Raw genomic sequence first — 18,541 nt, forward strand, 5'->3', positions numbered from 1 at the left:
ACAGATTAATGCCTTCCTCTAGTCAAAGCACCTCCCCCACCTTAGTAAAACAGCAGCTAGGGACACAGTTAACACTTTGATCGCCCCTGATGTTAACCCCTCCCCAGCTATTGTCATTTAATACAGTGAAAGTGCATATTTTTAGCACTGGTCACTGTATTACTGTTACTGGTTCCAAAAGAATGTCAATGTCAAAAATGTCAGTGTCCAATTTGTCTGCCTCAATATCGCAGTCCCATTATAAGTCGCTGATCACTGCCATTACAGAAGATAAATAAATAAAAATTTTATAAATATATGCCATAGTTTACAGACGCTATAACTTTTATATGCTTATTGGGATTTATTTATTTTTTACCAAAAATATGTAGCAGCATACAAATTGGCCTAAATCGATGAAGAAATTTTAGATTTTTTTTTTTTTTTACATTTACATTACATTTTTTTTTTATTCGATATGATTTATAGCAGAAAGTAAAAAAAAAATTATATATTTTTTTTTTCATCTTTTAAAACTGCAGAGGTGATCCAATACCACCAAAAGCAAGCTCTATTTGTGGGGAACATAATATTTATTTCGGTACAGTATCGCACAACCTCGCAATTGTCAGTTAAAATAACGCAGTGCCGTATCGCAAAAAAAAATTACCTGGTCATGAAGGGGGGGTAAATCTTCCAGAGCTGAAGTGGTTAAATATTGGTACCACATTGGTTTTTCTCCAATCAGCTGGTACCATTTTAGTCACTGAAATGTCCAAAAAAATTAGAAACAACGGTCTAGCTATCACCTGACTGAGTTCCTTAAAGTGGTTGTAAACCCTTACAGACCACTTTGAACTACAGGTAAGCCTAGATTAAGGCTTACCTGTAGGTCCATGCAATATCCTGAAACTACACGGTTTAGGAGATATTTGCAAAAAGACAGGCACTGCTGTCTACGGTGCATGTGCCATAGACAGCGGCGTGCAGGTGCACTAAGCATGCCGCTGCTAACGGCGAGTGGCGGCTCCCGTGCGCATGCACTGGAGTGGCGTCATCGCTGCTCCAGCGCTGTGAGTGGCCAGAGCAGCGATTACCCGCAAGAAGATGGACGCTTTGTGCTACAGGGGACAGCGGTGACATCACTGACTCCTGTGTCAGGTAAGTGACACATCATGGGCTGCTATGTGATGCATAGTAGCCCATTATGCTTTACCTTTGCAGGGAGACAAAGAGGAAGTAAACTCATCAGTCCTCTTTAAGGACTGTCGGGTGTAAGCTGTCTAGTTCTGGTGATTTGTTTATGTTAAGGGGTTTAAAGGCAGAAGGTTTTTTATCCATTAAGATAAAAAGCCTTCTGTGTGTAGCAGCCCCCCCCCCCCCCAGCACCCCCTAATACTAATCTGAGCCCCACCTCTGTCCAGAGATGTACATGAGTCCGGTCCTCTGGGACTCTCGCTCCTGAATGGCTCAGACACAACAGTGGTGCCATTGGCTCCCATGGCTGTCATTCTAAATCAGTTAGCCAATCAGGAGAGAGAAGGGACGGGGCCGAATGGAAGCTCTGTGTCTGAATGGACATGCATCTCGGCTCGGTTGCCCCCATAGCAAGCTGTTTGCTGCGGGGGCACTCAACAGGAAGGAGGGGCCAGGAGAGCCAAAGAGAAGGATCTGGGCTGCTCTGTGCAAAATCACTGCACAGAGGAGGTAAGTATAACATGTTTGTAAAGTCTCGTTTTTATTTTTTAAGAAAAAAAGCAATCACATAGCGTTACTAGCATTACAGTCTTGCTACTAAATCACCCTTTTTCCTTTGTGAAAACTGAGGAGAAGAATGCATTTAAAACCAATGCTGTCTTATTATCTTTTGTAACCAAATTCCATTCATCATCTCTTAAAGGGCCACTCTGCTTCGGCTTCACTTTCTTACTGTTAATATATTTATCATATGTTTTGTATTTCAGATCTAGAAAAATCAAGAAAGCAACAATGCATTGCCCGGAAGATTCTGATCCTCCTTTTTGCTGCTGGGGTTGTTACAGGGACAGCTGTGGGAGTTTACATACTAGGTATACTTATTATATAACACAGTTTGGTTTGCGGTGGTTGCCAAGTAGACAGAAAACTACAGATAAATCTTGATGATGATGATGATGGTTACCTTTTTCCATACACATATGCAGTCCTATTTGATGCATAATTAGCCATAACAGGTATACTAATCAATATATATAATGAATCATGAATCATGAATGCTAACCAATGATTAATGATTATGGATAATTAGTAAACAATTCATAGTCTTTTTTTTGTTGACTTGTTTTGAATTGTTGCTTCACCATCCCGCTGCGAAAACCAGAATTCCAAAACGTATAAAAACAACATAAAGAGTAATACATGAAAACAATTAAATACTAGCAACAATAACTAATAACAACTAATACAATAACCCCTATTGATCTCTACGTATAATCAACATAATATAAAGTGACCAGTGCAGCATAAGAAAAAATATATCAGTCCATTCCAGCATTGGTGCAACATAAGAGAATATATCAATTCATTCGTATGCCCTGTACACACGGTCGGACATTTTTTCCGATGGATTTTGGCCCAAACTTGTCTTGCATACACACGGTCGCACAAAGTTGTCGGAAAATCTGATTGTTTAGAACGTGTTGGCGTAAACCACATACGACAGGACTAGAAAGAGGCCAGTAGCCAATAGCTTTCATCTCATAATTTATTCTGTGCATGCGTGGCATATTGTGCGTCGGAATTGTATACACATGATCGGAATTTACACGATCGGATTATGTTGTCGGAAAATTTTAGATCCAGATCTCAAACTTTGTGTGTCGGAAATTCCAATGAAAAAAACCCACACACGATCGGAATTTCCGACCACACAGTCCGATTTGTATATTTTCATTCGGAAAGTTTGACCGTGTGTATGGGGCATAACTGTGAAGAAACAAATAATTAACAACTTAAGGACTGAGCCTCTTTCTGAAATTTGTTGTTTACAAGTTAAAAACTGTTTTTTTTTGCTAGAAAATTACTTAGAACCCCCAAACATTATATATATATATATATATATATATATATATATATATATATATATATATATATATATATATATATATATATATATATTACACACACACACACACACACACACACACACACACACACACATATATATATTTAATACTTTTTTTCTATAGAATAAAATGGCGGTCAATGCAATACTTTCTATATACTGTATACTCTGTATACTCACCATATTTGCACAGCGGTCTTAGAAGCGCACTCTTTTTGAAAAAAGACAGTTTTTTAAATTAAAAAATAAGAGTAAAGTTAGCCCATTTTTTTATATTGTGAAAGATAATGTTATGGCAAGTAATTTGATACCCAACATGTCACACTTCAAAATTGCACCCGCTCGTGGAATGACGACAAACTTTTACCCTTAAAAATCTCCATAGGTGACATTTAAAAAATTATTTGCTGCTCTTTCTCATCTCCATGTTTTCCGTGTGGCACATGGAGACACACAACAGAAAGACTGAGTAAATTTTTCACCATTTAACTGGTTGCCGGTATACTGTTAGCACCTGTTAATTGATACAGGTGAGTTTAATTACCACTTACAGGAGCATCACAAACTTGGAACGCAATTAGTTCTTCCAATTTTGAGAAGGTGCCGATAATTTTGTCCAATCCATTTTTGGAGTTTTGCATGGAATGTGTCAGATTTGGCTTTTTTGTTTCTCCACGTTTTTGTGTCGTACCAATACAAACAAAAGAAATAAACATGAGAATGCCTAAACATTTGTAATTGCAACAACTTTCTGTGTGAAGGGGTGCATTATCTGACAGAAATAGAGGGGTGCCAATATATTTGGCCATGACTGTACATTGGAAGAGGCAGGTTATAAATCATAGAATTATATGACAGGAGCAGCTTTAGCAATTTCTAGATTGGCATTAGAAGTTTAATGAGAGGCTTGAATTGTTGCCTTAATTATTATTATTTTTTTATGAGCTCTTTTACATAATTCACATTCACTAGTCCATCATTTTGCCAGTAATTATTGAAAGATATTTGTTTTATTTCTCCCCACCAATCCCTGCAGTCTGCAGTACCAGAATGTACGAACAGTACCGGCACCTTCCTACGATTCACAAGCACTTTGCGGTATTCCCACTATGGGTGAGAAATAAATATAAAATATGAACTAATAAGGAGCTCTGCAAGCACGTTATGCAAACTCCTCATTTTAGAATAAAATATTCATAAAGAAAGAAATTAAATCACAAGGCTTTTTATGGCTTCTATACATTTCTTCTATGCGAAAGCCATAAAACTGCACTGCGGGCAAAATGTGCCACTATAAAGTATAAAATATACCACATTAAGAAACTCTGGTGATGAGGATATAGATATATATATATATATATTTACAGCATTGCATAAGAGCTTTGTATTGCTAAAAATCAAAAACTGTTTGAAATGGGGAATTCTCATTCCATCAGCATTAGGTTGCATGATAGCTGGTTATTCAGAAATCTATGTCTGCCAATGCCCATATATTTAATTTAAAGGAAAGAACAGGTTTTTAATGGGCCCCCAGTCTACCACTTGATGCATTGTAGGCATACACAGCTCATGCTATTACCAATATGCAATGAATTGTGCTAAAGTAAACAGATCTGGACGAAGGAGCAGAATATGAATGCATTTGAAGAGTATATACATTATATAATCCCAGATGGCAGCTTTTAGTTAAAGCGGTCTTAAACTTAAAATGTTTGTCCACCCCCCAACAAAAAAATAATAATTACAGATCCTGGTCCCTTAAAGCAGATTAAACAACATAGTGCTTGTGCTGTGTAATCTCGTCCCCCTCTAAACTGTAAAAAACCTGGCTGATCCTGACACTTCCTGTATCCCCCTCTCTGTAATGACCAGGAAAATCAGGGCTGCTGAGCCCTGACCACCGTGGTCAGCGTACATCCCTCCGTCATCCGCAGCCCTGCTCTCAATTCTCCTCTTTCCTCCTCACCCCCTCCTCACTGCCTGTCAGTTCTGTGTCTGTGTCTCTGCCCCACCCCATTACCACCGCTATTAGTACAAATAAAAGTTTACAAAATGTCACTGCCAGCCCCTCTAACATAGTTAGGCATTGCACACTGTATAAGTATATTAAAAAAACAAGCGTTGTAAACCGTTTTAGCGCGATCTTCAGGCCAGTCACGTGACTCTCGGCTGGTTTCCACTGCAGGAGGAGCTCCCCAGCTGACATCAGAGGGACATCTCTTCCCCTCCTGTTGAAGCCATATATTGGATGTATACAGTGGCCACGAGTCATGTGACCGGCTTGAAGATCACCCTAAATAGGTATTTACAATGCTCATTTTTATAAAAGACTTATAGAGTGTTCTATTCCAAGCTCTAATAGAGGGGCTGGCAGTGATTTGCACATGTGGTTTAACAAACCCTTTAATCTTGCCCTGCCCCCCCTGCAGTTGGACATCATTTTTTAATAAAAAAAAAAAAAATGTAATGCAAAGCAACACTTTCTGATTTGTCACCTAGGCAGACAGTACTGCAGCACATCTGCCCATGCACATGTTCCCCCCATTTATTCATTCATTCTCATGCATGCCTAAGATGTGTATTATTGGAGACCCAAAACATTTTCTGTTTTTGCACCTATGTGTATGCAGAAGTGCAGAGGGGCTCCGCCAGCATACGACTGTTGGGCAGAGCACCTTGGTGCATCTGCGCATGCGCCATAATGGAGGCGCCTTGAGGGGGCAGAGTCCAAATTACACTGAAGTTCCTCTTTAAATGTTCTCCCTCTGCACTCTTTTGCCACTGATTCCACAGAGAGTGGGTTCATGCACAGTGGGCTTACACCCCTCTAATGGGTTGGATGATGTCCAGCATCATTTAGGCATGTCCTTTAGGCAGCAGCATGTAGTACACCTTCAATGTGGGCATTTCTGCTAGTGGTGACCAGGTCTAATTGATCCACCCATTAACACCCTTTGCAAAATAGTGATACTGGTTTTCCTAGCAGAATACAGATGATAGGAATGTAGCATGTCACATCTATACAACGTGTGTATGCAGTAGTAATGGGGTATATGGCACAATAAGTGTGTGTGTATATAAATGCCTATGCAGAACAGCACAAAGTTCATAGTCAGGGTATTCAGGGTAACTTTCTGCTGATCTCAATGTACCAGATGCAGCACCTCTGAAGAGACTGAAGTATCTCTAGGCATGGGCATCCGCAGGTAGGGGCAAGGGGGGTCAAGTGCCCCCCCTGGAATCAGGGATCAGATCTTAAATTCAACACAGTTCCATCACTATTGGGGTGACACCATTGTGGTTCTGTCAAGCCCCCCTATCAGTGTAATGTGACTGCGGGCTCTTTTCCTTGCTCAGTCCAGCAGAGAACTCGGCGGTGCTGTGACAGGAGAAAGGCGAGCTGCGGGCTATCAGGTTTCCCCCGGTCACCCCCCCTTTCTCCTGTCGGGGAGAAGAGACGACGGCTCTCACCAGGTTCCCCACCCAGCTTTCTGCCCGCTCCATTCCTTCCCTATTGGCCATAACCGAGGGCCAATCAAAGGAGACTAGGAGAGGAGAGCATCATGGGACATGTAGTCCCAAAGATTGGTGGCCCCATTTTCCACAGGGAGGAGGCTACAGCTCGATCAAGAGAGAGATTGAGAGACTGCAGCCTGGAAAAAAGCTGAGGGAGAGAGTGCTACAGGAAACAGAATGAGGAGTGTGCTGGGCCACGCTGCCCAGTGCCACCAGAGAGAGAGAGCTACACTGTCCCATGCCACCAGAGACAGCCATGCTGTTCAGCGCCACCAGAGAGAGCAACGCTGCCCAGCACTGCCAGAGAGAGAAAGACTGAGCCACTGCCAGGGTACAGACATGCTACACTACTGACCAAAGTCGCCCCCGGGGAACCCAGAGTGAGCGATCGTCCAGCCGGAGGGATCACTGCTGTAGTTTCACTGGAACTGGTAAGAGGGCCTGTTGGCCATTATCCATTACTTATCTTAGGGACTGTACTACGTCTGCAGTCTCTGACCATGATAATGTGATAATGACATTGTCGAAAAGGGGCGGCGCATGGGTGACCCTAAATTTATGCCCCCCCCCCTGAAAAAAATTCTATGGACGCCCATGTCTCTAGGTAAACAGATAAGAAAAACAGCAGCACGCAATCTGAGTGTAGTATATTAACAGATTTATTGTAGTGAAAAGACAAATGGCAAGTCACATTGTGACAGTTAAAATCAGACTAATCACATACAGTAGTAAGGGCTTCAAATGGACAGTTTTTCAAAAACAGGGAACCTCCGACCAAGATAGGAGTACTGGGTGGATGGATACACCTGCAGGACCAAGAGAAAACACTGGGGGCACCAAATTAAGTGCAGCATTAAAGTGGTTGTAAACCTAGTTACACCACGTGTACCTACAGGTAAGCCTATAATAAGGCTTACCTGTAGGTACTGTAAATACAGTATCTCCTTAACCTGCACAGTTGCACCATCATCGACACATGTGCTGTGAAGAAATGGCCCTTCATGCCGTTTCTTCATTAGCAAGTTCCGTGACTGATGGCTCCCGCATGCAAGCGTGGGAGTGACGTCACGTGACTCTGACCAGTCACAGAGCCGAAGTCCGCGGCCCCGGAAGCAAGAGAGATGCGGCCACCAGCAGGGACAACGTGGGCTTAGTTTGCAGGTAAGTGCCACATAATGGGCTAGTATGTGTTGCATACTAATCCATTATACTTTTACTTTGCAGGGGATATCTATATTTTCACGTATCTTACGTAGGAAGGGTTCGAGAGTGAGAACAAACAATACAGGTAATAGGGGACAGCCTTGGCTTGTACCATTTTTGATAGGGAAAGCGTTTGACAGTAGCCCATTTATGCATATTTTCGCCTTGGGGTTTGTGTATAGAGACAGGCGTTTACCAAAGCCTAGATTTCGTAGCACAGCTTCTAGGTCAGCTTATCTCAACCTTTTCAAAACACAGAGGAACCCTTGAAATAGTTCTCCAGTCTCGGGGAACCCCTGATAAAAATGTGAAATCTACAACTCATGATACATTAGTGTGATGGTCAGTGGGAAGAATGGTCCTTACACTTGTGGTCATTGGGAAGAATTATCTTCTTACAGATAGCTAAAAAGATCAATGGTGTGAGTGGGAACTTATCTGAGAGGCAGACATTGCCCAATGCTGAAGGAGGAACCCTAGGGTTCCACAGAACCCTGGTTGAGAATAACTGTTCTAGGTAGTCCCTGGTAGGCATGAGCTTCGTGTTCGAGTCGAACGTACATTCGACTCGAACATTGGCTGTTCGTCCGTTTGGCGAAATCCGAACATTTTGGTCCGTTCGCGTCAAATTCGTGTGCGATGGCGCAGTGCATTGCTGGCTCATGATTGGCCAAGCATGCACTGTGACCCCGCATGCTTGGCTAATCGCAGCGCCAGCAGCGAGGAGAGCCATGATTGGCCACAGGCAGGATGCCTGTGGCCAATCATAGCTCAGGCTGTGCAGTGCACGCCCCACACTATATAGGCCGCCATCGCGGCGGCCTCGTGTAGTGTGTTGGCGTCTGAAGCAGTGGGTGTTCTGTGTACCTTCAACACAGTACACACCGATCGTTTTCGGCCGATTTTCTATCTTGCTGTTGTGTAGTGGTTATTGTCTGTGTGCCCTGACCGCAGTATACACCGCTATATTCACCTCACCTATATAGCTAGTGATCTATCTTTTATAATAGAGCTTGCAGTCAGTAGTGTTAGGAGATAGTGCGTGCTGAGTTAGAGTAGGATTTTGCAATATCAATCAATTGGATCGCTCTGCAAATGCTGTCTCATGTACCCCTTAAATGGACAAAGCCTACTTGATCTTAATGCGCAGCCACTGCGCCCATCAAGCGCAGCCACTGTGCCTATCAAGCGCAGCCACTGTGCCTATCAAGCGCAGCCACTGTGCCCATCAAACGCAAGTACTGTGCTCATTAAACGCAGCTACTGGTGCCACTAGCGACTGGTGCTCAAAATTTTTGGGGAGGCGCAAACAAACTGAAAAAAGAAAATCAATTGCAGCCATTGTGCCATCAAACTATGCCACTGTGCCCATCAAGCCCAACCACTGTGTCTATCAAACGCAGCCACTGTGCCCATCAAGCGTAGCCCCTGTGCCCAGCATGTTCAGCCACTGTGCCCATCAAATGCAACCACTGTGCCCATCAACCACAGCCACTGTGCCCATCAATTGCCACCACCATGCCCATCAAATGCAACCACTGTGTCTATCAAACGCAGCCACTGTGCCCATCAAATGCAGCCACTGTGCCCATCAAATGCAACCACTGTGCCCATCAAACGCCGCCACTGTGCCCATCAAATGCAGCCACTGTGCCATCAAACGCAAGCCACTGTGCCCATCAAATGCTGCCATTATGCCCATGAAACGCAGCCACTGTGCCCATCAAAGGCAGCTACTGTGCCCATCAAGAGCAGCCATTGTGCCAACTACCATACCTATCAATTGCTGCCAGTATGCCCATCAATTTCTGCCAGTGTACCCATCAATTGCCGCTCCTGTGCCCCATCAAATGCTGCCAGTGTGCCCATCATTTGCCGCTGCAACTGTGCCCCATCAAATGCTGGCAGTGTGTATCACCCCGGCACTTGCCTGTCTCGCAGCGGGTCAGTGGCGGTGTCCTGCGTGCTCCTTGATGTCTTCTTCCGTCCTCTCTATCAGGCGTCCAATCACAGCGTCTGATGTTTCAGCCACTCAGGTAACAGACCCAAGCACCTGATTGGCTGAGAGGTGGTTCAGTGTTAGCAAAGTGAATTCCTTCGCTTTGCTAACAAACAATTGAGTGAGCAGCAAACGCACAGCATTGCACCCGCTGTTCACCTTTTTGGGTGCCTATTAGAGTCTACGGCTCTAATCAGGTGCTTCCAAAAAAAAAAAAACATCACTATAATTCAGGTGCCCAGCGCCAGAAAAGGGGCCAGACACCTGAATAGGGGGTGTCAGCGGGGACTATAAATAGATTCATGCAAGGCATGAATCTATCTATGGTGATAGAGCGGTGACAGAAGAGAAGGGGCAGCGCTCCTGCGCCCTTTTACGGACGCACTGCCACTGTATGTTATACTTTTCATTTAAAGCCCCTCTCAGAGATAAAATCCACACCCCTGCCTGTTGTAGCCACTTCCTATTTGATGGGCTATGGTAAAAAAAAGGTGGACGTCAGCAGAGAGGATTGGAGGAGACTGGTTGTCCCCTGGGTCGGTGGTACTCCTAACAGTGGGGATGTGGGATCTAGTTTGGGGATTTACGTGGGTATATCTGGCTTCACACAGTAAGGGGGAAAAGGCCTAATAGAAAAAGATAGTGGGTATTTAAGTCAAATAATGAAGAGGTAGAGAAAACATTTTGGGAGCCCAATGGATCCAGCAAATTATGCATTCTAATTATTTTCCTATTGCATTCTTCTTTCTTTTCTCCAGTACCACTACATTAAACTCCCACTTAAATTAATATTTTATTGCTTCATAGGCAGAACAAATGTCATTTGTAATTATATGGCAGAGGTTGCAGTGTGGTGGCACCAGCACCAGTGCCTAAGGCCCAATTTTTCTGCCCCTGTTTAACAGGGGCGTTTAATTACAATTTTTGATGCAATGCTTTGCAGCAGGGCTAATTCCTGCAATAAAACTAGAGTATATGGCAGAGGTTGCAGTGTGGTGGCACCAGCAGCAGTGCCTAAGGCCAAATTTTCCTGCCCCTGTTTAACAGGGACATGTAATTACAATTCTTGATATAATATTTCACAGGAGGGCCCCTTCCTGTGCCCACCCAGAGTAACGGTGAGGACCACAACCACCAAAGGTCAATTTTTCTACCACTGTTCAACAATGGCATGTAATTACAATTCTTGATATAATCGTTCACAGCAGAGCGCTCCAGCGCCCACCAAGAGTCACTTTGAGGGCTTACAATGTTGTGGCAAAACCAACACCTTGTTCCGCCATTTCTGCAGAGCATATAGGGCAGGCCCCTACTTTCAAACATCCAACTTACAAACATCTCCTACTTGCAAACGGAAGGAGACAGCAGCAAGTGAGATGAAAAAAGATGGACGACAAAACAAATTATACAGGGGTGATAACCCTTCCCTATGTTTTCCAAAAAGCTTAAAAATAGTTTTTTGGACTGGAGCTACACTTTAAAAATGTACCAGTTGAAAATTACAAACAGATTCAACTTAACACAACAAACCTACACAGTCCCTGTCTTGTTTGCACCGCCTGTATACTGCTGTTCTGAGTATATAGGGCCTGGGGGCCACACGCATTTCCTTTTTTTAATATGGGTACAGGGTTCCCCTTAATATGCGTACAAAACCCAAATAGGCTGGTAATGGGCAGGGAGGGCTACCCATGCCATTTTTCTCAATGATTTTCAACCATATTGCAGGAACCAGATATAACATTAAAACCGCAAGCAGTTTTAAATGGTGTTATTTCCGTTAAATGTCATTTCGTACAGGGACTGTTCTAAACACGGGAAAGACGTGGCACTTCACAGGCATACTACAGACACCCCCCAGGCACCATATTTAAAAGAATATTTCACTTTTTTTTTTCACTTTAATCGTCATTAAAATCAGTGCTCCCGCCAAAACGGCCGTTTTTAAAACTTTTTTTTGCATTGACCCATGTCCCCTGGGGCAGGAGTCAGGTCCCCAAACCCTTTTTAGGACAGTATCTTGCATATTAGCCGTTAAAATTAGCACTTTTCATTTCGAATGTTCGAGTCCCATAGACTTCAATGGGGTTCTAACGTTCGTTCGAATTTGGGGTCCGTTCGAAAGTTCTGGTGCGAACCGAACCGGGGGGTGTTCGGCTCATCCCTAGTCCCTGGCCAATCTGTCAAATGCCTTCTCTGCATCTAATAATAAGAGTAAACCGGCAGTATTGGATTTGGTGAGCCAGTGGTGTATGTTCAGAGCTTTAAGTGTGTTATCCCTGGCTTCTCTGCCTGGGATAAATCCTACTTGATCTCTGGAAATTACGTTTGTGAGTAAGGGCAGAATACGGTAAGTCAGTGTTCAAAAGTGAAATGGGGCGATAATTTGAGGCTATTTAATGGTCTTTTCCAGGTTTTGGGATAACACATATTTGTGCTTCCAATAGGTTATTGGATGTTGTATTTGGTTGTAATAGTTGGTTGAATGAAGAAGGGGGCAGATAATATTTTTGAAAAAGTTTTGTAATAGGTCATGCAGAATCTGTCAGGGCCTGGGCTTTTTCCTAGTTTCATTGGTTTAATAGCTGCGTGGAATTCCTCATACGTCAAGGGGCCATCTATATTTTTTGCTTGTTCCAGGGGCAGGGCCGGTACAAGGGGTGGGCTGGAGGTGCGGCTGCCCTGGGCGGAGTGTGGAAGGAGTGTGGGAGGGGGCGCTGGGTCACTGGCAGCAACATGCAGACGAATCTGGGCAGAGAATATTTAGGTTATGGCTCCACTCAATGCTACAGCCTGCCCAAAAAGTGAACTGAGGATGCGCCCATACATATTGCTTGCCTCCTCTCTACAGCGGCAACCACATCCTGGCACAGAGGGAGAAGAATTCACTCTCCCGGGCTTGATTTCTCATCAGTCTGGCTGGCTGGATCTGGCTGTGACACCGAGAGCTCCTCTACAGGTGGGCGGAGCAAGATGATATCCCAACAGTGCAGTCCCGATCATTGCTCCCGCCCCCTGCATACATCACAGTGTGATTACACAGCTCTCCCAAACATGAAGATCTCAGGATGGATGTCAGTTTTCTTCCATATGAGTCCCCACTGCTCTGCCTTTCAAACCGTACCTGGCTGTGCTGTAAACCCGCCCTGTACTTTGCAGAGCAGGTTTACAAAAAGAGAAGAACATTTCTTATATATGTTGGGAATATTCTGAGACTTTTCAGTTGTTAATGTTCTCTGCTGATCCATCTGTTGGGAATCAGAGCCTCCTGTGTGTCAGAGCCCCTCCCCCTGTGTGTCAGAGCCCTCCTTTATGTCAGAGACCCCCCCCCCGTGTGTCAGAGCCCCTCCCCCTGTGTGTAAGAGACAGGGGGAAAAGCCTAAAATAAAACTAATGCAGCCCCCACATCGAATGATTATTAAGCTGCAATATATAACATCTTGGGTTTTATAGAAGTCTTCTGAACCCCATTTCCACAATCCTTAATATTTTTTTTTCCCATTCCTGAGCTATGCATCACTTACTACTGAACCCTTGCATTGTAAATGGGGGGGGGGGGGGCGCAATCTGATATGTTTGCACTGGGTGACCTTGTCCCGGCACTGTCCAGGGGTATTGGTCTTGGGCTATATTGTGTAAGGAATTCTGTGATGATGGATTTGCGTGATCTGTATTCCGCTTGTGGTTTCTGTTCTGGAGGGAGGTTGTATAATTCAGTGTAGTAATTAGCAAAATGGTTTGCAATTTCATCACTATTATATAGCCTTTTCCCTGAGGAACGTTCATATGGTGTGGATAGTGGTACTTGCCTTTTTAGCTTGCAGGGCTCTGGCTAAGAGCTTTCCGCTCTTATTGCTATGCTCATAAAAGAGCTTTTGGGAGAGTGTAAAATTTTCCTGATTTTCTTTCCAAGTTCTTCCCTTAAATGCTCTCTAGCTTGTTCTAATTCTTTTTGGGTATCTCATGCTGTGGTAAGTTGGTGGGTCCGTTCTAGGTTCTGTATATGTCTTAATAGGGTGTTAATAGACTCTTGCTTGGTGCATGTGCGAGTTGCTGGCATTTTAATAAGTGCTCTCCTAATAACGCACTAATGTGTTTCCCATTGGGTCAAATGGGTTGTGTCGGGGGTATAATTGATATAGAAGTCCTTAATGTTTTTGTTGAGTGTGAGAGTGTGTGTTGGGTCTGTGAGTAGTGATGCATCCAATTTACAAGTTTTGGAGAAATGCAAGCGATCTGGGAATGATAAGGTCGCGGTGATAGGGTGATGGTCCGATAGAAGCATGGGTTTGATCGTTGTTTCAAATAAGAAAGGGAGGTCTTTCTGTGTGAGGAGAAGGTAATCTATTCTGCAGTAACGGTTGTAGGGTGGAGAATAAAAGGTATAGTCTCTTACTCCAAGATGTAGGGGCCAAGAGTCATGTAAGAGTAAATCCTCTATCTGAGTCTTAATCTGCTTTGAATGGGAGGGAAGATGTCCCCCTGAGGATGTGTCTTCAAGTGGGTTTAAGGCAACATTGAAATCACCTCCAAGTAGAAGAATGCCAGACTGGAAGGATAATAAGGTCATTGTTATGTCGTGGAAAAAACTAACTTGACCTGAGTTTGGGCTGTATATGTTTGCTACTGTTATTGGTTTTCCCCATACTGAGCCCTTGACAAATGCGTAACGGCCTTCATCGTCTAGTAATGAGTCGGATATTTCTATGGGTAAGTGTTTAGATATTAGGATGAAGACCCCTTTAGTTTTAGCTAGTGGATTGGTTGCGTGATAAGATTTTGGGTAGTCTTTGTTTGATAGCTTAGGGATCTGGTTAGTTTTGAAGCGTGTTTCTTGGAGGAGGATTATGTCTGCTTTGATCTTCTGCATATATAGTAATAGTTGTGATCTTTTTTTCTGGGCTATCCACAGCCAGGGGTGACGCTTATTCCTAAGATTTGTGTATTCTTTATTCTTGGCCTGTTTTTTTTCCCCCTGCGATCCAAGATGGCTATGGGTGCCTGTTGAGGTGGACAAATTCCCTATGATATCACCTATATAGTGGCTGAAGATTTTTTTAAATATCCACACATCCCCCTGAAGAAGCAAATATCTCTGTGAAACATGTTGGGATAATGTGTGTTTAATGAGAACAATCACTATATTGTATTGTCCACCGTATGGTTTTTATACTTCATTAATGTAATTGTTAATGAATTTTTAATTTTGAACTAAATAAATATTTGTGATACAATTTTGTAATTAGTCTAATAACGTTTGTTATGATTTAGCTAACACCTGCACCGTTAAAATCCCTTTCTCCCTCTCCAGCTCTTTTTTTCTGGTAGATTAAGCCCTTTCACATTAAGGGATACTATTTAGATTTTTGCCCGTGTGGAGTTCAGGTTTGGAGTGGGTATTTTTGAGTGTTGTTGTATGGTTATAGTTTTTAGTACTAGAAGGTGTGAAAGTCCGTTCGATTGAGAGATTGGAACTGATTATATGGATGGAACGGGGGGGGGGGGGATAGGTTGAGAGATGGGGGGTGGGTTCTAATTAGAAGAGGGTAAATGTCAGGGGTTAGGAAGATGTTTCGACGGCTAGGAAAGACCCGCTAACCTGCCTTTAGAAGAGGAGGAGAGTCGGATTGGATCAGCACAGATATACTGACTGAGCTGTTGTAGAATATGGTAGGACTGGAGAAGATGACTTCAGTTAGTGTAAGGAGACGGTGAGTTTGAGTGTCATTAAGCATCGTCATTCACTTGGTCTCTCTTAGCAGAAGTGTATACAGGAGCAAAAGAGGTGAAGAGGAAAATGTGTATACGGGGTATTCGTTTGGTGAATGAGGTGGAGAGACATCACAGATGTTTGTGGTGTTTGGATCTAAGTATAGCGTGAGCATTGTGTATGTGGTATGGGTGTCATTTTACTAGTTAGGAGGAAGTTCTGCTGGTGTGTGTGTTGGATATATTTTAGCATTGCAGTATCCAATCTTCATGTGGTAGTGTAGAAAGTAGAGCATATTTAGGTATAAGAGAAAGTCAGTAATGTGCTGTCATGCTTTTTTTTTTTTTTTTTTATAAGATCTTTTTTATTGAGTTTTTCATAAGCGTATACACTGCCCCAATGCGGGCCAAACATTACCCACACAGGGGCACATTCCTGCTGCGGCAACAGGCCACAGCAAGGCACATCCTATAACAAACAACAATCTACCTCTGAGGCAGCAACATGCCTCAACATAGCAGAGCAACACAACTTAACCATACCTATCTAAACCCCAATATGGGGAGAGGTTAGCTCAGGAGATTCTGTGCACAAAGGTAAAATTACAGGATAGTATTGACATAAGAGTATTTGGGCCATTCTATCCGCATACTAACATCACATTGTTAACCTAGGGATTGTCTAATGCAGCAGTTGACGTAGTGTCATCGTCTAACCAGCAGGACCACACCCTCTCGAATTTTTGCGGGCAACCCCTGCCTGAATAGGTGGCTTTATAAAGGGGCAAACTGGCGTTCACCAGGTTTTTCCAGAACTTGAGGGAGGGGGGGTCGATTGTTTCCAGTGCATAGCGATGGCCTTGCGCCCATAATACAATAACAGGGACATGAGTATCTTCCGAGCTCTAAGGATCGGCAGTTGTTCCACAAGCCCCAGCAGACAATATTTAGGATCATAAGGGATACTAGTCTTAGTAATCTGAACTATCACCCGGAACACCTCCCTCCAATAATGTACAACTGCCGGGCAGGCCCAGAAAATGTGAAAGAAGTCTCCTGGCTGATTGGAGCAGCGCCAGCACACCAGGGAATGCGCCGGCGACATCTGGTGCAGTCTGTGGGGTGTGTAGTGAGCTCTGTGTATAATTTTGTATTGGACCAGTTTGTCTCTGGTTGAGATCAGAGGGGAGAATGGAAAATCCCAAATCTCCCTCCAGTCGTCCTCATCCAGCCCCGGTATGTCCTCCACCCATTTCCTGCAGAGGGAGGACAGCTCGGGGAGAGCAGCAATCAGCAGAGACCCATATATCTGAGACATGGGTTTCTCCAAGCCTTTCACCCTAAGGGTGGATTCAAGCTCAGAATATTCAAAGACAACTGGTTGACCCAAAAACTGACACCTATAAGCATGCGCGATTTGGAGATATCTGAAATGGGCCTGTGCCGGTATATTAAATTTGGTACGCATCACAGGAAAGGGAGTAAGTTTCCCCCGTCGGTGACAACATGCTCAAGAGTCAGTACTTTGTATTTAGTCCAGGCCTGTGGATCGGGGATTGTACTGAACTGTGAAAGGTTAGGGTTCAGCCACAGGGGGGTGTGAGGAGACCAGGAATTTGGTAGGGGTGCCCTCAGTGCCTCTCCCACCCTCCACGCCCTCATGGTGCTGTCATGCTTAAGGGTAATGTCTTATTGTAGGGGGCAGCACAATAACATTTATATTACTAATACATTGAGTGGTGTAATCCAGAGTGGTTACCTATCCAGTTCTCGACCTGTGAAAGACGTATGAGCTTACAAGACCTATTCTACTGTGAGATGTGCACAAGTCAATAGAGCAATAGAGATTTGCTTAACTAATTCAGTTAATTGGCTTGTTTAGGGTAAAGCATCTATCCAACAGACAGTGATGCAAAATAATGCCTTATCAGGCCATGCTAGATAGGGGCAGTGTTTCAACCAGTGAGTGTCTCCGGTATAATTAGACTGTGATCGTCTAGATACAGAAACCGTTTGTGGAACCAAAACTTAAACTTATTTGTAATATAGACTGTAAGTTTCAAGGTATATCCTATCCTCCTCTTTATGCATATTTAAATTGTCAATTTGTTATGTGCTGCGGGTTTGTTTGCAGGGATCGAAGCTGTGTGAACAGCTAACTGGGTGGGGAGATATCATATTTATGGATTGGATAGAGGATAGGATACATTCCTTGTTAAAAGACATGCAAATGAATATATCATACATGTATATTAAACTGTAACATAATAAACTAAGCTAGGCTGATCAGCCCTAAATATTTTGAGGTGTCTCAAGCAAGCACCTTGAGGTTATGTTAATCTTGCGACAGTAAGCGTATACCTGTTTGGGAAAGAAATTGTGCTGGCTAGATTTTTTTTATAGGTAATTATAAGAAATGATAAGATAATCCAGCCTGTGGCAAAAGTCCTTATTCTTCTTATCACATCTCAATCTCGTGCCCAAGATCTCAGTTGGGAGACATGACAGGGTGGATGCTAGTGTTGATGGAGTGTTGGTACGATAATTTCTGAAGGAGTCTTTTTAGGTCCAGGCCAGGGCTGTGTCCTATGGGAGATGTTGTTCACTAAGTTGTTAGTTGTAGTATTGCAGGTATTGTGTTTGTTAGCTGCCTCAGTACACATTTTAGGGTCAATGTTGTTCCCAGAATAAGAGCATGTGATGTGTGTGAGCTCTGTTCTTCAATTCTATGATAAAGAGCCTGGGCATATCAAAGCTATCAAAGTTACCTTGCCTGTTACAGGGATGGATGTGGCCTTGTCAGATTTGTGCATGTGAGATACAAGGCAACACAGCAATGCATTTTTTGCCTGCAAGCATAAGGTGGTAACAAACTGGACGCTGTATAGTGTGAATTAGGGGAGGTTTGTAGTGGGGTGAGCTGCGACTAATCATTATGATTGAGGAGTTTAAACATTTGACAAGGATTCAGGCAGTCGGTGATGAGATTTTAGTAAGGCAACTGCAGGGTATGATTCTTGCATTACGATATG

At 43.4% G+C, this 18,541-nt stretch overlaps 1 protein-coding gene across 1 annotated transcript in view; it reads left to right on the forward strand.

The window, feature by feature from the left end:
• The window catches only part of TMPRSS5 (transmembrane serine protease 5), an 87,707-nt gene that overhangs the window by 17,542 nt on the left and 51,624 nt on the right, over positions 1-18,541 (forward strand). The window contains exon 3 of the mRNA XM_077458135.1: positions 1,944-2,048. Coding sequence (XP_077314261.1) covers positions 1,944-2,048 — 105 coding nt within the window. The remainder of the gene's footprint in view (positions 1-1,943; positions 2,049-18,541) is intronic.

The sequence above is a fragment of the Lithobates pipiens genome, unplaced genomic scaffold (genome assembly GCF_037356315.1).
Source record: "Lithobates pipiens isolate NorthernLeopardFrog02 unplaced genomic scaffold, aLitPip1_a1.2 Scaffold_27, whole genome shotgun sequence".
Lineage (NCBI taxonomy): Eukaryota > Metazoa > Chordata > Amphibia > Anura > Ranidae > Lithobates > Lithobates pipiens.